Source organism: Lissotriton helveticus, chromosome 3_1 (assembly GCF_964261635.1).
Source record: "Lissotriton helveticus chromosome 3_1, aLisHel1.1, whole genome shotgun sequence".
Classification (NCBI taxonomy): Eukaryota; Metazoa; Chordata; class Amphibia; order Caudata; family Salamandridae; genus Lissotriton; species Lissotriton helveticus.
The window spans coordinates 495,823,319-495,848,116 of NC_136061.1; the positions used below are offsets into that span (position 1 = coordinate 495,823,319).

Consider the following 24,798-nt stretch of genomic DNA (forward strand, 5'->3'; position numbering starts at 1 on the left):
CATGGGATGGAAATGGCCTGGCTTGGACGATGATAAAACCTCTCTCTACGCCAACAACATTTTGCTCTTTCTGTCCGAGCCAGCCTAATACGGCCCCCGGTGCCTCTGGGCGCTGCCTCTCTTTGGGCAGGCCTCCGGCCCGTGCTTAAACCCCATCAAGTCTGTCCTGGTTCCCCTCCACATTTCGAGAGGCTGCTTTGATTAGCAATCTACAATACCCATCAGGAGACAGTCTTTTAAATACCTTGGAATCTGGGTCGTCTTCAACGGAGGAATGGGCTTGACTAACCTGTACCTATACTACTTAGCAACCCGGTTGCTCATTATACACGACTGGTTCCACAGCAGCTGGTCGGACACAGCCCACAGAGTGGAACTGAAAGCCCTGGCCTATCTTAAATCCAAGGAATGATGTATGGGAAGTTATCCCCAGATCCCTGCCCACAGTGACATAGGGGGTTTTCCTGGCCTGGCGCGCTTCTCTACATCATACCCAATGGTGAAACCCACTGACTCAATACACAGGGCTCTGGCAGGGCACCTGGTTCCAGGAGGTTAACAACCTGGAAGGATTCAGTGCCTGGGACCTCATCAGCATCTCACAACTTGGGAACATATGGGGGGGGGGGGGTGATCACATGCATACCTTTCAAGACTTGCAAACCCGGCATTCTCTACACCCCTCCCAGTTTTACAGGTATCTGCAATTGTGTCACGCCCTCCGTACCCATATATCAGATGGTACCTCACTGCCCGAATACAGCCCACCTGATGCCTAAATCATGACAGGCGACCTGGGGAGGGGAGAGGTCTCCTGAATCTACTGCTCCTTAATAAATAACACTCCCACCGCACTACACCGACTATGGGACCAGTGGGAAGGATGGATCGGACCTCTGGATGAGGAGGACTGGAGGGACGCACTGATGACACCTAAAATAATCACCACTTCCGGAACGCTCCGTCTAGTTCAAATATATTATCTCCATGCCGCATACCTCACACCGAAGCGCCTTCACAGTGCAGGGCTAAGGCCTGACGCATCGTGCCCCCGCTGCAACCAGCAACAATCTGATTTTTTCCACATGGTATGGCTCTGCCCCATCATTACAAGATTTTGGGAAGCCATGGAAAGGATCTCACGGAGGTCCTGGGCTGGGAGATCCCGCCTTGGCCACTGAATGTGCTCCAGGGGGTTGACGGGGAACTGGACGGGTCCAGAGCTGACAAACTCTTTTTGAACACTGCCATGATGGTGGCCAAGAGAGACATTGCGGTTAACTGAGTCCTGCTGCGCCCTCAACTGCAAGATGGCGTAGGGGAGTGGATTGGTGCGTAGTGAAAATGAAACCCATGTACAAAGTCAGGGGATGCCCAAAGAAATATCGCAAAGTCTAGGGCAAATGGTTGGGGGTAATAGACGAATAGCATTACATTTATGTACCTGTAGACTTGGTATAACAATTTACTATGTCCGCTCTTTCGCTCCATGCCTTGCCCGGGAGTGGCCGTATGATGTTACGATGATGCATACATTTGCCGTATTTTAATGACTCTGCTTACTGCTGGTCTTATGTATATTTCTGATTTAAAAACCAATAAAATTGATTATAAAAGAAAAAATGTATGTGATTTGGTGTCAAATTATGTGCTGTAGAATGGACATGTGTGGAGTTAAATTGTGTGGCACTGACCTGTGTGGTGTTGAGTGGAATTATGCTGATTGGAATTATATCAAAAAACAAAAATTGATGGACAGAATGCAGAACAATGTCATACATTCACCCCAGTACAGAGATCTGGGCCCAAATCCATCGTTTTTTTTGCATCCCCCCCCCCTAGTTCCGACATGGCCATATGCAAATCAGTCTGACCCTGTGCCTCATGGGAACAGTCCAGCTCGAACTGTCAAGCCATGTCTTCCCTGGACCGGAATCAAGCATCCTAAGACCGGTTTCTGGCTATCAGCCGTCATCAGCCAGGATAGCTTGACTCCAGTGGTGTGGAGAGCACGGGACCCACGTCTGAGCATACCCGTCCCACTCGGGGTGACAAAAGCAAAAACAACAGTTGATGGACAGAATGCAGAACAATGTCATACATTCACCCCAGTACAGAGATCTGAGCCTAAATCCATCGTTTTTTTGCACTCCACACCACCCCAGTTCAGACATGGCCATATGCAAATCAGCCTTGACCCTGTGCCTCATGGAAACAGTCCAGCCCGTACTGCCAAGCCATGTCTTCCCTAGACCGGAATCAAGCATCCTAGGACCAGTTTCTGGCTATCCCCCTTTTGTACCGCTTTGTTCGCCATAAGTTGGCAGGGTATGCTCAGACGTGAGTCCCTTGCTCACTTTGCCACTGGATTCAAGCAAGCCTGGCTGAAGATGGCTGAAATGCCAGAAACCGGTCCTAGGAAGCTTGTTTCCGGTCCAGGGAAGGCATGGCTTGGCAGTTCGGGCTGGACTGTTCCCATGAGGCACAGGGTCAGACTGATCTGCATATGGCCATGTCTGAACTGGGGTGGCAGAGTGGGCTAAAGAACGGTGATGGATTAAACCCAGATATGTTGACTGGGTGTGAGTGTTTGATTGGTTCAGATGCTCCGTCCATCACCACCCCCTTTTGTACCGCCTTGCTCGCCATAAGTTGGCAGGGTATGCTCAGACGTGAGTCCCTTGCTCACTTTGCCACTGGATTCAAGCAAGCCTGGCTGAAGATGGCTGAAATGCCAGAAACCGGTCCTAGGAAGCTTGTTTCCGGTCCAGGGAAGGCATGGCTTGGCAGTTCGGGCTGGACTGTTCCCATGAGGCACAGGGTCAGACTGATTTGCATATGGCCATGTCTGAACTGGGGTGGCAGAGTGGGCTAAAGAACGGTGATGGATTAAACCCAGATCTGTTGACTGGGTGTGAGTGTTTGATTGGTTGGTTCAGATGTTCCGTCCATCACCACCCCCTTTTGTACCGATTGGAATTATATGGCATGGTCTGGAGTGTATGTAAGTAGATTGTTGTTTTGTGACAGCGAGGTTGCATGTGGGGTGTATTTATGTGGTATTGGAAAAAAACATGAATGCAACCATGTGTAAATGTAACTGGTGCTCTTTTAAGTATTAACAAATGCCCCCTTTGTGAAGCCCCTGAAGGCTTTACCCTTCTTTTAAAGCACTCTTGTTGGGATTTTTGGGCCTAGAAGCAATTTTGATATCTGCTTAGGCTCAACCTGCACAGATAAGTTGCCACCCATCTTCCGTAACCTTGCAAATATCGTTCAGTGGTAACAGGAAGCAGGCATCCTCCCTCCCATTCCCTATGCCAATTACAAAGCAGCAATGGCAAAGTTGTGATTGGTGCGGACGGCGCCCAGCCGGGCACTTGTAGGGAGGCCATTTTGTCTATGTAGGCTGCATGCAGCCTACATAGAGAAAATGCAGAGTACAGAGGGCCGACCAAGCAGTCAGGGCCCACAGCATTGTGGTAGACACTCCACCCCGACCAGCCCACAGCCTGCCCCAACCAGGCATACCATTCTGCTTTCTCGCAGTGGGAGAAGCAGAAACATAAAATGGTATTTAAAATTCCATTTAATGTTTCTGCTTCTCACACTGCGAAAAAGAAGTGGGGCAACGCTCCCCCACCCCAATGGAGGAGCCGCCCCTGGGTGAAAGTTCCTTGAGACACGTAATGCTTTGAATACCATCATGTTGGAGCGTGAATTTCTTTCACAAACGGACAAAAAATGGGCAGGGGGTGCAGAGACCAAGCATGGACTAAAGCCATTTAAAAACATGATTACCTGAAGTGGATTGGGGAGGGGTTGGCACAGTCTTGTGGTTAGAAGACTCAAGCTCACAGCAGTATGACGGTCTAGTAGCAGATAGGGAATGTTAAATGTTGGTATACATGAACTGCTCTTCGTGCGTATTCAATAACCAAATTAAAATTAAATTCACTGAAGAGAATGCACTGACAAGTGGCAATTTTTAGTGTGGCTTTTAACTTGGTGTTCCTTAAAAAAACACAGTGATCAAAACAGTAGTTTATTGTTACATTAGGATGTAAAAAATGCTATTCAAAGATTAGAATGAATAGCTTCGACACTACCAAAAAGAGTTAATATGTGTCCATCCGGTTATCTTGAAGGTGCCCTGTGGTTCATAAAACCAAGGAAAAAATAGTCCCCCAAACCAACAGACAAACAACCAAAAAGTAAAGATACAGTACTTGGTCCCTGCTCTGTGGGAGGACATGAAAAACAAAAAAGGAGGGTCAAAGAGGCAGGACTGCCCACTTGCAAACAGGATTTTTGAAGGACACTGAAACACACAAATGAAAAGCGGGGGCAGGCTTTAAGTCCACACAGAAGTATATACTAAAGTATATGCAACAGATCTTGAAAGTTCAACCTAAAAATTATGACCTGGGTCTCCAAACGAGGGCCCCATGAGGGCTATGCACATCCCTACTACTTTTCAGAGCCAGTAGCCTGTCTGGAAATAACGCTGTTTTTTGTGTGAAAGGCAGGAAGCTGTGGCAAATTTTATCAAACCAATTGTTAGTCTGTAAGGAAGAATGTAAGCTTAGACGGCCAACTAATGGTAGCTGGAGGTTCGGGAACAATTGAAAATGAAACAGCAACTCCCTGTGTGCAACTATTCAAAACTGCAGGAGGTAACAGCCCTGAACAAACTATCACACTGGTTTACTGTTGAGCTGGTGTCTCAACATCCTAGGGAATTAAGACATTGAAGGTCATCGAGAAGACGGTCATCAAACAACTGACCCACTTCCTCAAGGAAAACAGCATCCTGGACACATCCCAGTCCGGGTTCAGCAGCAACCACAGCACCGGATCCGCCTTCATCGCCGCGACCGATGACATCAGGACCCTGCTAGACAATGGAGAAACCGCGGCCCTCATCCTCCTAGACCTGTCAGCCGCCTTAGACACCGTCTGCCACCGCACACTATGCACATGCCTCCATGACGCTGGGATCCAAGAGAAGGCCCTGGACTGGACCACCTCCTTCCTCTCCGGCAGAACACAGAGCGTCTGCCTCCCCCCCTTCCGCTTCGAAGCCACCGAGATCATCTGCGGCGTACCCCAGGGCTCATCCTTCAGTCCAACGCTGTTTAACATCTACATGGCACCGCTCGCCCACATCGCCCGACTGCACGACCTCAACATCATCTTCTAGGCCAATGACACCCAGCTGATCCTCTCCCTCACCAAGGACCCCCACACCGCCAAAACCAGCTTCCACGAAGGAATGAAGGCAGTCGCCGAATGGATGAGGAACAGCCGGCTGAAGCTGAACTCAGACAAGACGGAGGTCCTCATCCTTGGATACACCCCCTCGGCCTGGGACGACTCCAGGTGGCCGACTGCACTGGGAACAGCTCCAACACCCCCAACCACGCACGCAACCTATGGGTCATCCTCGACTCCACCCTCTCCATGACTAATCAGGTCAATGCGTCTCTTCCTCCTGCTTCAATACCCTCTGCATGCTCAGCAGTATGACGGTCTAGTAGCAGATGGGGAATGTTAAATGTTGGTATACATGAACTGCTCTTCATGCATATTCAATAACCAAATTAAAATTAAATTCACTGAAGAAAATGCACTGACAAGTGGCAATTTTTAGTGTGGCTTTTAACTTGGTGTTCCTTAAAAAAACACAGTGATCAAAACAGTAGTTTATTGTTACATTAGGATGTAAAAAATGCTATTCAAAGATTAGAATGAATAGCTTCGGCACTACCAAAAAAGAGTTAATATGTGTCCATCCGGTTATCTTGAAGGTGCCCTGTAGTTCATAAAACCAAGGAAAAAATAGTCCCCCAAACCAACAAATAAACAACCAAAAAGTAAAGATACAGTACTTGGTCCCTGCTCTGTGGGAGGACATGAAAAACAAAAAAGGGAGGGTCAAAGAGGCAGGACTGCCCACTTGCAAACAGGATTTTTGAAGGACACTGAAACACACAAATGAAAAGCGGGGCAGGCTTTAAGTCCACACAGAAGTATATACTAAAGTATATGCAACAGATCTTGAAAGTTCAACCCAACAATTATGACCTGGGTCTCCAAACGAGGGCCCCATGAGGGCTATGCACATCCCTACTACTTTTCAGAGCCAGTAGCCTGTCTGGAAATAACGCTGTTTTTTGTGTGAAATGCAGGAAGCTGTGGCATATTTTATCCAACCAATTGTTAGTCTGTAAGGAAGAATGTAAGCTTAGACGGCCAACTAATGGTAGCTGGAGGTTCGGGAACAATTGAAAATGAAACAGCAACTCCCTGTGTGCAACTATTCAAAACTGCAGGAGGTAACAGCCCTGAACAAACTATCACACTGGTTTACTGTTGAGCTGGTGTCTCAACATCCTAGGGAATTAAGACATTGAAGGTCATCGAGAAGACGGTCATCAAACAACTGACCCACTTCCTCAAGGAAAACAGCATCGTGGACACATCACAGTCCGGGTTCCGCAGCAACCACAGCACCGGATCCGCCTTCATCGCCGCGACCGATGACATCAGGACCCTGCTAGACAATGGAGAAACCGCGGCCCTCATCCTCCTAGACCTGTCAGCCGCCTTAGACACCGTCTGCCACCGCACACTATGCACATGCCTCCATGACGCTGGGATCCAAGAGAAGGCCCTGGACTGGACCACCTCCTTCCTCTCCGGCAGAACACAGAGCGTCTGCCTCCCCCCCTTCCGCTTCGAAGCCACCGAGATCATCTGCGGCGTACCCCAGGGCTCATCCTTCAGTCCAGCGCTGTTTAACATCTACATGGCACCGCTCGCCCACATCGCCCGACTGCACGACCTCAACATCATCTTCTAGGCCAATGACACCCAGCTGATCCTCTCCCTCACCAAGGACCCCCACACCGCCAAAACCAGCTTCCACGAAGGAATGAAGGCAGTCGCCGAATGGATGAGGAACAGCCAGCTGAAGCTGAACTCAGACAAGACGGAGGTCCTCATCCTTGGATACACCCCCTCGGCCTGGGACGACTCCAGGTGGCCGACTGCACTGGGAACAGCTCCAACACCCCCAACCACGCATGCAACCTATGGGTCATCCTCGACTCCACCCTCTCCATGACTAATCAGGTCAATGCGTCTCTTCCTCCTGCTTCAATACCCTCTGCATGCTCAGCAGTATGACGGTCTAGTAGCAGATGGGGAATGTTAAATGTTGGTATACATGAACTGCTCTTCATGCATATTCAATAACCAAATGAAAATTAAATTCACTGAAGAAAATGCACTGACAAGTGGCAATTTTTAGTGTGGCTTTTAACTTGGTGTTCCTTAAAAAAACACAGTGATCAAAACAGTAGTTTATTGTTACATTAGGATGTAAAAAATGCTATTCAAAGATTAGAATGAATAGCTTCGGCACTACCAAAAAAGAGTTAATATGTGTCCATCCGGTTATCTTGAAGGTGCCCTGTAGTTCATAAAACCAAGGAAAAAATAGTCCCCCAAACCAACAAATAAACAACCAAAAAGTAAAGATACAGTACTTGGTCCCTGCTCTGTGGGAGGACATGAAAAACAAAAAAGGGAGGGTCAAAGAGGCAGGACTGCCCACTTGCAAACAGGATTTTTGAAGGACACTGAAACACACAAATGAAAAGCGGGGCAGGCTTTAAGTCCACACAGAAGTATATACTAAAGTATATGCAACAGATCTTGAAAGTTCAACCCAACAATTATGACCTGGGTCTCCAAACGAGGGCCCCATGAGGGCTATGCACATCCCTACTACTTTTCAGAGCCAGTAGCCTGTCTGGAAATAACGCTGTTTTTGTGTGAAATGCAGGAAGCTGTGGCATATTTTATCCAACCAATTGTTAGTCTGTAAGGAAGAATGTAAGCTTAGACGGCCAACTAATGGTAGCTGGAGGTTCGGGAACAATTGAAAATGAAACAGCAACTCCCTGTGTGCAACTATTCAAAACTGCAGGAGGTAACAGCCCTGAACAAACTATCACACTGGTTTACTGTTGAGCTGGTGTCTCAACATCCTAGGGAATTAAGACATTGAAGGTCATCGAGAAGACGGTCATCAAACAACTGACCCACTTCCTCAAGGAAAACAGCATCGTGGACACATCACAGTCCGGGTTCCGCAGCAACCACAGCACCGAAACCGCCCTCATCGCCGCCACCGATGACATCAGGACCCTGCTAGACAATGGAGAAACCGCGGCCCTCATCCTCCTAGACCTGTCAGCCGCCTTAGACACCGTCTGCCACTGCACACTATGCACACGCCTCCATGACGCTGGGATCCAAGAGAAGGCCCTGGACTGGACCACCTCCTTCCTCTCCTGCAGAACACAGAGCATCTGCCTCCCCCCCCTTCTGCTTCGAAGCCACCGAGATCATCTGCGGCGTACCCCAGGGCTCATCCTTCAGTCCAACGCTGTTTAACATCTACATGGCACCGCTCGCCCACATCGCCCGACTGCACGACCTCAACATCATCTAATACGCCAATGACACTCAGCTGATCCTCTCCCTCACCAAGGACCCCCACACCGCCAAAACCAGCTACCACGAAGGAATGAAGGGAATCGCCGAATGGATGAGGAACAGCCGGCTGAAGCTGAACTCAGACAAGACGGAGGTCCTCATCCTTGGATACACCCCCTCGGCCTGGGACGACTCCAGGTGGCCGACTGCACTGGGAACAGCTCCAACACCCACCAACCACGCACGCAACCTATGGGTCATCCTCGACTCCACCCTCTCCATGACTAAGCATATCAATGAGTCTCTTCCTCCTGCTTCAACACCCTCTGCATGCTCCGCAAGATCTACAACTGGATCCCCACCGAAACGAGAAGAACGGTCACCCAGGCCCTCGTCAGCAGCAGATTGGACTACTGAAACGCCCTCTATGCAGGAGCCTCTGCCAAACTCCTGAAACGGCTTCAACGCATTCAGAACGCCTCCTCGACATCCCTCGCCGCAGCCACATCACACCCCACCTGAGAGACCTGTCAACAAGAGGATAACATTCAAGCTCTTCACCCACGCACACAAGGCACTCTACAATACCGGACCAGCGTACCTCAACAGACGACTCGGCTTCTACACCCCCACCCGTCAGCTCCGCTCTGCCGACCTCGGCACAGCCCCCCGCATCCGAAGAGCGACCTCCGGAGGCAGATCGCTCTCCATTCCACGCCGCCAAGACATGGAACACCCTCCCCCTTCACCTACGACAGACCCAAGACCTGCTGACCTTCAGAAAACTCCTCAAGACCTGGCTTTTCGAGCAGTAGCAGTATTCCCCCAGCGCCTTGAGACCCCTACGGGTAAGTAGTGCGCTTTATAAATACTATGATTGATTAATTGATTGCAAAGTAGAGAAATTAATGCACACACAAAATATTGCACTGCAGAGTGAAGGTTGTCAGCAACCAAGTCAGAGCATTGAAATGTAGATAGTATGTGAAGGAAGTTTACCTTTAAAGTAGGTTTCTGTAAGAATTTAGGCAACCACCCATAAAGAGCCAAGGAATTACCCTTAATGATAAATGCCATTAAAAAAATGTCCCCGTTTCAAAATTCACCGCTATACAATATCTATTCCTTTTAATGCTGTTGCTTACTAGGACAGGCTTGCTTTGTTTCAACACCGTATCTTATTAAACAGCTACAGATCTTGGGAATCAGACACTCAACATGCTAGACAAACCGGACATGCTGATACACAGATTTCAAATCAATACCTTAGAAATGAAGCGCTTCAATATCATAAGCAGGAGGATGAGCATTGCAAGCATTCCTAGGGCGACTCCAGCAGAATAATGAAAAGCAGCGCTCCTAGAGAGATAGAAAAAGGAATCGTACTGTTATGAGAGACCTAGTAGGTAATTCATATAGATTAATAAACATTATTCAAAGGTGGTATTTTGGGGGGTGAGTAAATCAACGTAGGCGTACCTATGCATTTATGTTCAGGGAATTAAATAAGTGGGGACTTCGCTTCAAAGCAAGGGAGGGATGTACAACGGTGGCGGGAAACAGGAGATAATTCTTCTAGTTATGATCTGCTCAAATGCTGTAAACCTTAGAAAAACTGACAAGCCAAAGTCAAGCTGCATGTACATGTATGCAGTTGTCATGGATTGCTTTGGAACCCCACCGCTTCATGCATTTGTTGTTAATTTGTAGTTCACACGTTAATCAAAGAAAGAAATACGTATTGACGCCACACTTGCCAAGAGTTTATGACACTGTTCCTAAGCTCCGTGTTTTTAGGATGACAACATTTTGGGAGCCACAGTTGAGTTAGGTTGACATGGCTGCTTGACCTTCAATGCATGTCCAGTCACCCTATGAGCAGAACACCACTGCAGAAACAGGCGGCACACGTTACTTTGGAGGTGTTAGGTCAAGTGTGACATGTGACTTATGTGAGACAGGAGCAGCTCAAACATCGCTTCCTGTTAAGCGCATTTTTGGGAGCCTGGGTACCCAAGAGGAAGGAGACAAGGAACTCTATACATTGGAGAAATAAATGTTAATGTGACTGAATTTGATTTCAAGCGATTTGTAAAGCGGCTCTTTAGGTCAATGCCAAGGACATGGTGATATATACCTAATCCCGGCTCGTGTCCACTGCTTTGGCTATTTATGGAACACAGAATTAGGCTCAGAAATTGTATTCTTATGAACACATACATACAAAAAGGATGCCATGCAGGGCATGCACAATACAATAAATATTTATTTCAAATGGTCGCAGGCCATCATTAATTGGCCACAGATCATGAGTGAAAGAAGATGCACAGTGGTCAATACATACACAAGCCCTAAAAATACAAATGAATTCCTTCATATTATCTACTATAATAGTCAGGATAAAAACAAACATGTCCTCTATCAAAAATGTTCACTAGCACACTACATGGACAACATTCTATTTCTGGCTGGCTCTCCTTCACCGCTGCCTGCTCCCAAGTAGTCAGAATTTGTGCTTCAACTCCACCCTGCTCTCGTGCCACAGAGTACGCCAGGGACCGATCCTTGCCACTGTATTATTTACACCTACGTGGATGGAAAGAATTCTAAAAATCGAGATGGCAGTTACGAGGACCCCAAAATAATGAAACCATTAAGGCAACGTTTTTGTGAACCAATATCAAATGTTTAACCACCACGACTCAAAACAAAAATACAATAATTCTCTAATATGCTTTAAATAAAGTAGCTTTTTCTGCCCAGTTTCTTCTTTTTCTTTCTTTTTAAGATCCCCAAGCCACTCCGAGCTTTCCATAACTAGCCCCCTTTACAATCCCCATCTTTTCTCTCCCCTCCCCAAAAATCATCTATTGCAGTAATGATAATTACAATATCTTGACAGTGTCAGTCTCTGATATCTAGGTAGAAAGGTCTAAAACGGAACCGTTGTCTTTTGTTTGCAAGAATTCAGGAACACACAAGTGCAGGCAAGGAGTTGCCACCAATATGAAAAGATCTGTAAACCTAACACTCCTCTATTCCCTCCTCAGCAGAATGGCCAATAGAATTTGTGACAACCTTTGCCCAAAGCAGGGGCCCTCTGTGCAGGACTCTAGTAATGTCAATATGGGTACTTGGTACAACGACTAACTAGGTCATCAGTCCTGCGATGGGTCTAGCAGAAAGTACCTGTGGGTCAGCTGTGGCAATAATTGATGGTGAACAGTTAACTAGACGTGGTATAGCATATGTGGCTTTCCAGAAGTAATACACAATCATTCTGGTTCGAGGAGGGGCTATAGCTGTTTTTTTACTATTAATCTTGCGCCTGTATCGATCCATTATCCAACATTCTATATGAACATGGATCGCATTCCAAATACTCACCCTCCAACCCATTAATTTCACATCAGGTACTGCAATCAACCCGACTAAACCTCCATTAATGATGCAGCTAACTACCAGTCTCTGCTTCCTGATGACCACCTTCGTCAACAGCAATTTCTCGCACCTCTGTCTCCTCAACATATTACTTAGACAACCACTATTCTCTGTTTACTTTGGTATAATAAAGTACTTTTTCTTTTCATAACTGCCACTCATTTCTCCTGCCCAGCTACGGGAGCCATAATCTTTTTCAGAATGTAAATCAAGCTACCTGTTTACTTGCCATCTTCATCCATATTGTTAACTAACTCTAGTCCCATACATATGTTCAGTTGACACTTTCATACACCTTGGAACCTGAGTTGCTTTTTTTCATAGCAAAAATTCACACTTTTATACAAGCTTAGACTGTTGTATCATTTACTCTCTCCCTTTCAGTCTCATGTCACTGCCTTCATTCGGAATCCACATTTAACTCGCATCTCACAGAACCCTGATCATTTTGAACAATTTTAAAGGTAATTTTAAAGTCACTTTTGAGGCGTTATCATGCATGTCCCACAAAAAAACCCTTTTTACCATTTTGTTTGCGCTTTTCCCCGGTCTGCTTGACCTTGATAAATACAAAGTATTTATAAGGTGCTCGAATTCTCTTTTCTTTGAGTAGCCTGTTATTTTTTTTCCCTGGGCTACAACACTTCACCCCTATCTGTCACTACTGCAAGAAAATCTCAGTCTTCCACAAATACATGCTCCAAACAATCTATCACCCATTATTCGTTATACTCCTAAAACTAGCCACTTGATAGGAGAGTTTACACCGCTACACTTATGCCCTGGTCACACAGTGAGGCTTTCCTTAGGGTATGCTGGATAGATGCTCCTTCAGCCGTGTGCTGAGAGGGGTTCCTACCAGATGCATGCACCTGTGGTGCGACATTCCATTCGTCTGCTCAAATGCACAAAGCCATGGTGCAATCACATTGTGCATTGTTGTTTAGGGTTTGATCTAATAAGACGCTTAGGCATGGGACACCTTTATTAATGCAAAATGACCGACAGTGGGCTTAAAAAACAAGCACTGGCAACGTCAATAGATCTCATCCATTGAGATCTCACGTATACAAGATCCATTGACTTTGACAATGTTTTTTTTTGTTATGTTGAACATCAGCGCAAGTTGGGCTGCTTGGGCTGCTGTGCAATGTCTGAGAGTAAAGGTTAAAAAGTGATATGATGCGGCTAGCGCTGAGCCTGTTATAGCACTTTTATTTTCTTTACTTTTAGCCATGTTGTGTAGCATCATGGCTAAAAACAATAACAAAGCCAAAAGATCGTGTATAGGCAAGAATTATTGGCTTTGCTAATGCTTACTTTTAATGCTGGGACTAGGAACAGTGCAGCCTGTGGACTACTGTACCCCCATCCCTCCTTCCTGTAGCCTTTGTTGAAGGATTTGAAATAGGATATGGAAAATCGGGAGGTGCTAAATTACCTGCCTGATACGCACTTATAGCTCCACACATATCCTCTATTACCAGGGCCCAGTCTTAATATTCCAAGCATGAAGAGCCATAGAGATAGCAGACTGGTTAAAGGGAAAAATGATTAGGAAAGGATGTTGCACTACGGCCAGAGCTACTGACTTGGGAAATGGGGAACTAGGTTCTATTCTCGGCATTAGCTCAACATCCTTGTGATTCTCGGCAAATCACTTAATCTGCCCATGCCCAATTTATTTTTTTTCAATAGCATGTGACCTTCTGGTGCTCATGTAAAGCGCTCCAATACATTGCGGGTCAAGTTCGAGCTTTTTTAAACTGCAAAAAACTATTTTTTTTTTTTAAAGTGCAATGTTGAACATTGAAAATCAGTGCATGCAATGCAGCCCGGTCTGACACCGTCGTAATTAAAAAGAACAAGCATTTGCAATGCAATCGGTCTCGCATTTGTGAAAGTTAGAGATCATGGCGTTGAAAATGGCAATGTTTTTTACTTTTGTTTTTTTGTATGCAGTGAAGTTATGATATTTGCACAGCGCTATTGCCATTCGTATGAACCTCGCAGCGCTGGAGAACCAGAAAATGGGAAATAGGTTATGAGGGAGGGGAGACAAAAATAACATGTTGGCTGAAGAAAACAGGCATTGGCATAGCCAATAGGTCTCGCCTTTGGGACCTTATAAGTGTTTAGCCATGCAGCACATTATCCTGGGTGCTGTGCCATCAGGTATTGAAGAGCTATACAATTACCACACAGTGGGTCATGAAGTCTGATTAAGGAATGTGTATGATAAGACAGCCTTCATGGGGTAAAGTGAAGATCCTGAACTGCAACTGGGGTTAGGTTCTCCATGTGACATAAGAGGTTGCTGTAATTATCTCAATACAGGACAGTTTTGGCAATTCACAAAGCAGTGCATGACTCATGTGCACCCTTGGGTGAAGGGTAGGCAGAGTTGCCACAGCATCCAGGCACGTCTAGCATATGACGCTGCCCAGATCTCATAGTAGTGCCTCAGGACAGCGAGTTCGCATCCTCTGGCAGTCTGCTGCATCATCATTGATGCTCAGTGGGTTGATGCATCATTGGTGAATGTGTGGTGTGACCACTTACGTGGTGCTATACTTAATCAGTCAAGTCAGTATGTCAGACTGAAAGTTGAAAATATTTATAAAGCGCACTGTGACCAAGCGGTTTCCTGGCGCTGGGTGATTTGACAGTAGCAGATGACAAAGAGCTGATGAAAGAGGATTACTGGGTGAGGAAAGCTTGAGCAAACAGATGGGTTTTAAGCGCCTTACCGAAATGCAGGTACTCAGTGATGGACCTGATGGTAAGCGGAAGGCTATTCCAGAAGCGGGGGGCAAGAGTGGAGAACCTGGTGCCGCCGACTCTGGTATTGCGGAAACGGGGGACACTGAGAAGTGACTGGCTGGAGGAACGAAGATCCCGGCAGGGGAGGTAGTGGGTGATCATGGAGTTGATAAAGATAGGCGCCGTACGGGCGCGGGACATGAAGACTATGCATCCCATCTTGAAGAGGGTACGCTGCAGGATGGGCAGCCAATGAAGGGATTTCAGTAACGGAGTGGTATGGTGGGACCTGGGGAGCCGGTGGATAAGGCGAGCAGCCTGATTTTGGATGATCTGGAGGCGTCGCAGCTCGTAGGCAGGAATACCCACGTACAAGCAGTTCCCGTAGTCCAAGCGCAAGAGGATCATAGCCAGAACAATGGTTTTAAGGGCCTCAAGGGAGAAAAAGCGAGAGATCTTACGAATAACCCTGAGGGTCAAAAAACAGGAGGAAACAACGGACCTGACCTGGGGGCGCATAGAGAGGTCCTGGCTGATCTTGATTCCCAGGGTTCTTACTGAAGCAGAGGGAACCGGGGGGGGCCAAGGATGGAAGGCCAGAAGGCAGAACGCCAAGGGCTGATGGAGCCACCCGTCAGGACCACCTCCGTTTTGTCCGGGTTAAGCTTGAGGTGGTTTTGATTCATCCAGTCAGAAAAAAAAATGAGTGTGGTCTGAAATTTGAGGAGGGAGTCAGAGGGAGAAGAAAGGTCAAAAACAAGCTGAAGGTCGTCAGCGTAATTGTACACGGAGACCTCCATATTGAGCAAAGAGATAATAAGGGGATAAATATAAAGGTTGAAAAGAAGAGGGGAGAGGGAAGAGCCCTGGGGAACCCCACAGGACACCGCACGAGGGGGGGGCAAAGAAGCCATAGAGACGAACAGCTTGTGTCCGGCCTTGGAGAAAAGAGGCGAGCCAGGAGAGGGCGGTGCCCTGGATGCCTACTGCCCTGACACGGTCGAGGAGGATGGAGTGGTCGACCGTGTCAAAAGCAGCGGACAAATCAAGAAGCACCAGGGCTTGAGAAGAGTTGGAATCCGCCTTGCTCTACAGCTCGTCCAAAACCGACAAAACCACAGATTCAGGCGAGTGGACCGGACGGAAGCCTGCTTGATGAGAGGCCAAAAGATGGTTATCCTCGATGTAGGCCGACAGGCAAGAGGTGATGTGGCTCTCTAGGATCTTGCCAAGGTAGGGAAGGAGGGAGATAGGCCTAAAATTAGCAGGAAGGGAAGGGTCAGAGCCGGTTTTTTTTTAAATGGGAATGACTGTGGCGGATTTAAAGGAAAATGGAACTATACCCTGAGAGATGGATGCATTGAGAAGGAATAAAGGGGGGGTCGGGCAACCAGAGAATAGCTCCCTTAAAATGCGAGCCGGTCCATAGTCGACAGGGGACCCTGACTTGACCTTCCTGAGCAGGGCAAGGAAGGATTCCTTCGAAGAGAAATGGGTCAAGGAGGAGGAAAGAGGGGGAAGGGAAGGGGAGGGAAGGGGAGAAGATGGCAAGGAGATGTTCCGCTTGATGTTAGCAATCTTCTCAAGGAAGAAATCGTTCAAGGAGAGGCAGAGGGCTTGGGAAGGGACAGGGTTAGGGTTAACTCTGTCAGAGGCAGCCCGATTGTGAACGATGGAAAAAATCTCCTTGGATTTGTTTTTTTTGTTTTTTAATTTTCAAAACCTTTATTCGGGTATCTTCAACACACACAGCTATCAGCCTACAACTCAGAGGGCCGGCAGCAGACATGGGCAGTAGGATCACACCTTCCGCGTCGAGCAACCACAGCCAATAAGCCAACAACCCGGGGGTCCGGCGGCGTGTAGGATAGTGCATACATTCGACTCCAGTTATCATGATGTGTCTACGTCCCACGCCCACCCTGAGTCCAGATAGAAGGAAGAAATGTGGTACTCAATATCAATGTGACCGCTACGCCCAGTTGTAGGAGAGTATTGATCCTACCCACAAACAATACATTAACAGTTCCCAAACAACCCCCCCCGCCCCACCCAAACTGCCCGCTTACATGTTGTACATCTCCAAAAATCAGGCAGTTACTCGGTCCCACTCCAATCAGTAATAATGCCTTCCACTCAACCGCCCCCCCGCCCGACCCCACCGCCATACCGTGATCACTCAGTCAGCTTTCCAATTTAGTGTACCTTCATATGTGAGTGTACATCACAGGTCCCTCCTCCCTTGGGACGCCCTACCTGTCCCTTACGTGGTGATGCTAGGTTCCCCCCATCTCCCCATGTAACACTAATGTGATGAATGCACGTCTAGTCTCCAGGGCCAATTACCCCCTCCTGAAGGTTCGGGCTGCCAGCTGTCCCCTCCAGTTCCAGTTCTGCGCTATCTCTGGCGTATTGGTATGTTTGATATAGACCCCAAAAATTCTTAGGCCTGTTCCCCGGAGGGAGGAGTTCACTATATGTTTGTGACTGGGTACTACAGTAAAGCATGTCTCTAGCCCATTGTCTTTTTGTCGGCAAGGGGCCCCGCATCCAGCACATTGCGACCACTCGCCGGGCTATCAGCAGGCCCATATCTGCCAGGCGTCGCACAGTCACTGGGAGTGCCTTGGAGTAACCCAGCAATGCAAGCGCGGGGTCAATAGGGAGCTCTGTGTCCAAAATCGGGCTCAATTCCGAGAAGATGTCTACCCAAAACTTATAAATACCGGGCAACTCCATGCCATATGCATGAAGTCCGCTACTGGGGCACGACACCTTTCACACTCGGCAGTAGATCGGAGCCCGTATCTATGTAGACGTTCTGGCGTGTAATATACGCGCTGAAGATATTTAAAATGGATTAGTCTGTGTCTAGCATTAAGGGACACTTTCCTGGTGTTTTGACAACAATGTTTCCAAAGTACATCGTCAATCTGTATTTGCAGATCGCGCTGCCACTCCAGCCGGGCCTTCGAGAGTTGCTGTTCCCTGTGTTGGGACCCTATTTTAACGAGATGCGTGACCAATTTGCGCGACGATGGTGTTTTAAGCACGTACGTAAGCTCTGGGATTTCTGGGGGCTCGGCCATGTCTGCACCCAAGAGTTCCCTGAATGCGGCACGTACTCTGTGAAAGTGAAAGCGCTGTAATAGGGTAACCGCTACACCGGGGGGTGCGACCTGGTCCCAGGATTTTACCACTCCATCCCTAAACAGGTCTCCCAATGTGAAGATGCCCAACTGATTTAGGGCGCTCGTGACCCCCTTCTCTTGTAGTGGCGCCAGCCAGACCGCCCACTCTATCGGGGCAAGTGGGGAGTACAACAGAACACAATCTTGCTCCTTTACCAGTGAATGCCAAGCATGGTTTGTGGTCTTTATAGAGTCCAGTAGACCCACACGACGGTCAGTCTGCTGGAACACTGTAGCTGGGGGGGGGGGGGAAGTGGGTCCGCGAACAAACGCTCCAATATCACGTGCGGGACGTTGCGGTCCCCGTGTATCCATGTGTGCAGATGTGCTGCTTGTGCAACTCGGTAGTATCGTTCCATGTCCGGTGCCCCCAGCCCGCCCAGGTCACACGGGAGCGTAAGGACTGTCCATTTAACCCTGGGCTGTTTACCACCCCAAGCAAGTCTTATGAGAGTCTGTGTCAATGTTTTAAAGAAAACTTTAGACAGGACCTCTGGGATGTTATTAAATAGGAACAAGAATCTGGGCAGCACTACCATCTTCATTAGAGCAATACGTCCCATCAGGGATAGTGGAAGACTGCACCACCTATCCACATTCTCAACAAGCTTAGTGTATGCGACACCATAATTTTCCCGCACCAGTATATCCGGGTCCGGATGGAGTTGGATCCCCAGGTATCTGACCGGTTCCGCGGACCACTGCAATGGATACTCCATGTCAAAGTGCTGCGTCACCGGAGTTAGCGGGAACGCCACCGACTTGTTCCAGTTTACTCTAGTCCAGAGAGAGCTCCGAACCGGACCACCTCTCTTAGCACTGGGGAAAGGTTTGTCTCTGGGTCCCGGACGTACAACAATGTGTCGTCAGCGTATGTGGAAATGCAGATCTTATATGTGGGAAAACTAATTCCTTCGTTCCGGTGGTATTCTCGGAGCGCACACGCCAGAGGTTCTGCCACCAGGGCGTACAGCAAAGGGGAGAGGGGGCACCCTTGTCTAGTGCCCCTTCCTATGTCGAAGGCGTCTGTGACTCGATCTCCGATGCGCAACCTGGTCTTAGGCTTGTAGTAGAGGGCCCCTACCATCTTTAGGAAGGGTTCGCCCAATCCGAGCTTTCGGAGTACTCTTGTCATGAAGGGCCATTCCACAGAGTCGAAGGCCTTCTCCATGTCGAGGAAAACCGCCAGGGCCTTGTTCTCTGGTCTCACATGCTGTATCGTCCCCAGAACGGTGTGAATATTGTATGTGAGGCTCCTGCTGGGGATGAAACCAGCCTGTTCTGGCGCGACCAACTCCGGGGCGAGCAGTGCCAGGCGTGTTGCCAACACCTTTGCGTATAATTTCGCGTCAACGTTTATCAGGGATAGTGGCCTGTATGAACCGCACTCATTAGGGGGCTTCCCCGGCTTCAGAATTGTAACAAGGAGGGCCTCCCTCATGGAGTCAGGCATACTACCTTCCTCACATATGTCATCAAAAAGGGCGGAAAGAAACGGTATCAGCTTGTCGTTGAAGGTCTTGTAGAAGCCCACCGTTAGACCGTCAGCACCAGGGGCGCTTCCCGACCGCATCCCCTCTAGCGCCTCCGCAATCTCCTCCCTCTGAATGGGCATCATAAGGAATTCTCTCTGTGAGTGGACAGCAGGGGCATTTTTATGTAGCTCAGATAATCGTCAATCTCCTCCTCAACTTGGAATGATTTGGACTGGTATAGACCCGAATAGTAATTTTTGAATTCCCCAATTATCTCCGATTCTTCCATGAGCACCTCCCCGGATCCTGATACCAGTTCGCCGACCAGAAGTGGCCGTCTCTCATTACGTATGATTCTAGCCAAGAGAGAGCCCGGTCGCTCCCCCTCACCATATGTGCGGGCTACGGCATATTTGCCCATATGTTGTACCTCCCTGTCCGCTTCTTCATGATATTCAGTGATTAAACGTTTAATTTGCTCAGCAGCATCCCCCTCGGGCTCCTCCCGCTGTTTCGATTCCAAATCTGATAATTGGGTTTCTAAGTGGTGCAGTCTCTGCCTTATGGGTTTGAGGACACTGGAATCTTTAGACATTGCAATCCCACGAACAAAGACCTTGAACGCCTCCCACAATGTTTGAAAACTATCAACAGTTATATTGAGCTCAAAAAAGTTGTCAATTTCCTTTGCTATCTCTCCCTTAAAAAACTCATCCAGCAATGAATATGGGGGGAAGCGCCATGTAAACGGAGGGATTCTTTTCATAGGCGTTTCCAGTACCAGAAGCAGTGGGGAATGATCGGATAAAGTGCGTGGTAATATCGTGCATCCCTTTACACTATGGGCGAGTGACTGTGAAGCTAACCAATAGTCAATCCTGGTGTGGATATCATGATAGGCCGAGTAGTGTGTGTACCCACCCCTCATGTGGTGCCGGCTTCTCCAGACGTCTATGAGGTCCAGTTTAACTAATTCGGACTGCACAATCAGCGCAGCAGCCGATGGTTGTCGGGGGGGCCCTGCCGACCTATCCAGATCAGGGTTAAATACCAAATTGAAATCACCCCCCCAAATCATCTTGGAGTAATTATGCGCCCTGCATCTTTGAGCCAGCCTAGTGTAAAATTCCGGGGAGTCATAGTTAGGGCCGTAGACATTCACCACCAATAGATCATGCCCCTTACCCACACATCTACAAATTAAATAGCGACCCTCTGTGTCTGCCTCAAGTGACGTCAGTTTTAGCTGAGAGAGTGGATTGACCCATGTGATCACCCCACTGGAGTGTGTAGTGAACCCCGCTGCTACACTACAGCCCTCAACCCCTTTAACCGTAAGCATTTTGCTGGTGATCGGTAGGTGAGTTTCTTGGAGAATAGCGAGGTCAATGTGATGTCTGCGTAAATAGCTTAAGACCTTTCTAAGCTTTCGGTAGTCATTAAGACCCCTCACATTCCACGTCAGAGTCCTCATATAATCGACGGCATGTTCCGCCTTCTGTGTCATCGTCTCAGCCATTGTCAAAGTGTGGTGGCGGATACCTCAGGCTAATGTACGATAGCCCCAAAGCCAAACCTTGCAGGGCTCGGTGCATCCAGTAGGAAGCCGGGTATGACGGACCAAACCACGCTAGGAGGGGGATGCGTAGCGCGCACGGCGATTTTGCACCAGTTCTGTGCATAGTGTTGGAGAGTGAAAGACCAGTGCTGGCCATGGTAGCAGGCAAAGAAAACCACAGTGGAACATCAACAATCCCAGGAGCTCCACCCCCCTCCCACAGCAGACCCACCCTAATTTGGCCTTGCCGGTCCACAACCCACCCAGCCCTCCCTAACAACATTCTCAACACCCACAAAAGCGATGCGCTCGGGGGCAAAGGTCGCATGGCCGCGCCTACTCACAGCAACCTTCCTTCGCACAGGCATGACCCCCCCCCCCGCCACGCACCACCATTAGAATAACCAAAGCACAGTCATACATTATATTGATATACTCTACATGAGATCAATGTCTATCTCTCCATCCCCATTATCAGAGCAGGCCCCAGCCTCCATTGAGTGATGGTAGGGGGCCAAGCCTCATGTCCCTATCCATCTTGGTCTGTAAACACTTCTGATAGGTAGGTTCAACCCCCCCCAAAATCCAGCCCTCACTTATCTGCAAAAAGCCGGCCAGTGTGTGCAGCGGGTCGACCGTTCGTCTCCAAGCCCACAGCACAGTTAGGGATCTCCGCTGCAGCCATGGTCCATTGCAAAGCCGTCCCCCTGACAATTAAGTCACCCCCAGTGCATTTCTGCTCATCTAGATGGTTCTTGTCATTATCTTTGTCCGCTTGCTGGTCAACCCTGCCAGTCTTCTTTTCCTTCGACCAGGTTTTCAAGGCCTTTTGGAGCTCCGTGGGGTCCGTGAATATGTGCGAGTGGCCCTGTCTGTTGACTCTCAGTTTGGCTGGATACAACATCGCGTAGTCTAGACCCAGTTCCCGGAGGCTATTCTTGTGGGGGGCAAAGTGCTTGCGTGCTTCCTGCACTCTGGCTGTGAAATCCGGGAATATGGAGATCGCAGAGCCCTCAAATTGCAGGTCCCCTTTGGCTCACGCTATCCTGAGTGCCGTGTCCCGGTCCCTATAGTTGAGCGGTTTTGCTATGATCGGGCGTGGAGGCAACCCCGGCTTCAGTTGCGGCCCCAGAGACCTATGTGCTTGTTCCACCACGAACATCGCCGAGAACACCCCTTCTCCCAGGAGGGTGGTGAGTAGCCTCTCTACGAAGAGTTCCATCTTGCCAGTCTGGGTGGACTCCGGCAGGCCCGTGATTCGGAGATTGCAGCGACGAGACCGCGCCTCCAAATCCTCCGTCTTGTTCTGTAAGGATCTCATGAGGGTCTCCACTCGCCTGTGGGCGGTGTCCTGCTCCGTCTGTGCCTCCTCTACCTCCGTGATTCTTCGTTCGGCCATGTCATGTTTCTCCGCATGTTTATTCAGACGTTCCGCCATGCGGTCCATTCTGTAGGACATTGCGTCCATCTTGGATCCCAACGCGGTTATGCTGGATTGGATACTCTGCTCCATCGATCTAAGCATCGTTTTTAGGTCCGAGTCCTCCGCGTGGGCCTCTTCCGGCCTTGTGTCCTCACTGTGCTGGGACGGAGGGCTCTGCGCCATCAACCTCCGCTGTGAGAAGGGGAGCTTGCTCTGTGTTTTATCCCCCTTCCCCATGTTGGCGCAGTGATCGGTGTCCTCGAGGCTCGCCGGGAGAATTATGCCTTCCAGGAGGGGGGGAGGAGGGGGGGAGGCGAGTGACCTCCGCGCGTTTCGGTGTACGCCCCTGGAGTTAGACAACCCCTGGTACCACACAGCGTCGATCATTAACCTCTCAGTCCAGCAGTAATGCCGATTCAGCGGGAACTTGTTCTTGTCCCACCAGGCAGGCCCAGACAGGATATCGGGAGACCGGCCCACGATCCAGGGCCCACTCCATGCCCGCTGCTGTCGCCCGGGCACAGCTCCCAAACAGCTAACGTCTCCGCCCGGCTGTGTCTCCAACTCGGCCCACCTCAGCGTGAGTCTAGGTCCGCAGCTGAGGTCCACCAGAGGGTCTGTGTTGCATCCCCAAAGTGCTTTGCGGTAGAAAGTGCTCGATGGCTGAGAGGTCCGGCGAAATTAATTTGCCGAGGCCCCAGGCTCCCAGAAATAGATAGCTGCTCCTATAGTGTCAACCACCGGCGCCCATCGACACCGGCCGGCCGTTAGTGCTCCTCCGCTATGCCCCTTTACCGCCCGGCACAACCAGCCTGCCTCTCTGCTCCGGTCCCGGGCCCTGAAATGGCGCCCTATCAATGCGGCGTGTTCACACTGTCCTCTAGGGGACCCAGTCTCTTGCCGTGTGCCGATCCGCCTCGTGTATGAGGCCTCAATGCAGGGTTGGACCCCAACCGGGAGACCCGGAGCTCCGGTCGCGGCACTCGGGACCCGGGGGGGGACTGGCTCACCTCTTCCCGCCGCACGCACAGTGACGTCGCCCGGCCTCAGGAATCACTGGGGACCGCGTTCTGCGGCCCACCGCCGCCCGTCTTATCTCCGGCACCGCGCTGCCTCCTGTGCCGGCGATTCTCTCGTTTCGGCGATCCGGGCGGATCCCGGGTACCTCCGATGTGTGGGAGTGCGGGAGGAGAGCCAAACCTGTAACTTTTAAGCAGGATAATGTAGGATCTTCGGTGGCGCTGGCAGAGCTAGGGGATTAGGCGGCCATCCTTGGTGCCTGCAAGCTCCGCCCCCCATCTCCTTGGATTTGTTAGTCGCTAATAGGATTTTGTTTGAAAAATATTCTGATTTAGCTAATAGAATAGCTCTCTTATAATTTTTTAGGAGAGACCTGTGACGATCTCTCAGGAGGGGGCAATAATTGCGCCTCCACTGGCGCTCAGACTGCCTGAGAGCAAATTTAAGGGCCTTAAGATGGCTAGAAAACCATTTATTGGCTTTGTGGAGGCGACAAGCCTTAACCCTTCTGAGGGGGGCGACCAGGTCACAGGATGTAGACAGCCAGGAGTTAATGGCGTCAATTTGAAGGTCAGGGGAAAGGTCAGATAAGTAGGGGAGGGTGGTCGCCAGGGAACATTGAAGAGACTTAAGGTCCACCCGGTTCCAGTTCCGTGCTAAGACATTTTTGGGCAGGGGGGGCTGGTTAGTGACTGCCAAATCAATGGAAAAGGAGATAAGCGAGTGATCCGACCAGGTGCAAGGAAGGATGGTGATAGGAGAAATAACCCGACTGGCCGACCATATCTGGTCGAGGGTGTGACCATGAACATGGGTGGGGCGTGAACATGCAAAGTGAAATTGAAGCAGCGAAGAGTGTCTGAGAAATCTTTAGAAGTCTGATCTTCCCTGAGGTCACCAGGCCAATAGTTGAAGTCGCCCAGTAGAAGAACTGATGAATTATTGATCACGAGGGTGGCCAGCAGCTCTTGGAGAGCGGGCACAAAGTGAGGCATAGTTTGGGGAGGACGGTACAAGAGAACTACAGTGAGGGGTACCAGAAGGTTCATCGAGCGGGCGACTAGAAAGTCCACATGAGGTATAGGAGGATGGGTCAGGGGTTGGAGCTGAAGATTGGACCGGAGGATCATAGCTACACCCCCGCCAACTTTCCCATCTGGGCGATCAACCCGAAGGGCATAGGAGGAGTCGGGAAGCGCAGATAGAACATCGGGCAAAGAGTCTGCAGAGAACCAAGTTTCCGTCAGGAACAGAAGATCGGGAGGCTCAGTGTCGAGAAGATTAAAAAGTTCCAACTGGTGCTTACCCACCAAGCGGGTGTTAAGGAGGTAACAGTGGGTGGGCGGGAACAGGAAGGGGGGGGAGTGTACAGGACAAGCGGCAGACTGGTGCCTAGGCAAGAGAGCAGCAGGAACGGGG

The 24,798-nt window shown here is 49.4% G+C and overlaps 1 protein-coding gene across 1 annotated transcript in view; it reads right to left on the minus strand.

Moving 5' to 3' along the window:
* Window positions 1-24,798, minus strand: part of NEMP2 (nuclear envelope integral membrane protein 2) — a 281,558-nt gene that overhangs the window by 127,704 nt on the left and 129,056 nt on the right. The window contains exon 5 of the mRNA XM_078680390.1: window positions 9,774-9,867. Coding sequence (XP_078536516.1) covers window positions 9,774-9,867 — 94 coding nt within the window. The remainder of the gene's footprint in view (window positions 1-9,773; window positions 9,868-24,798) is intronic.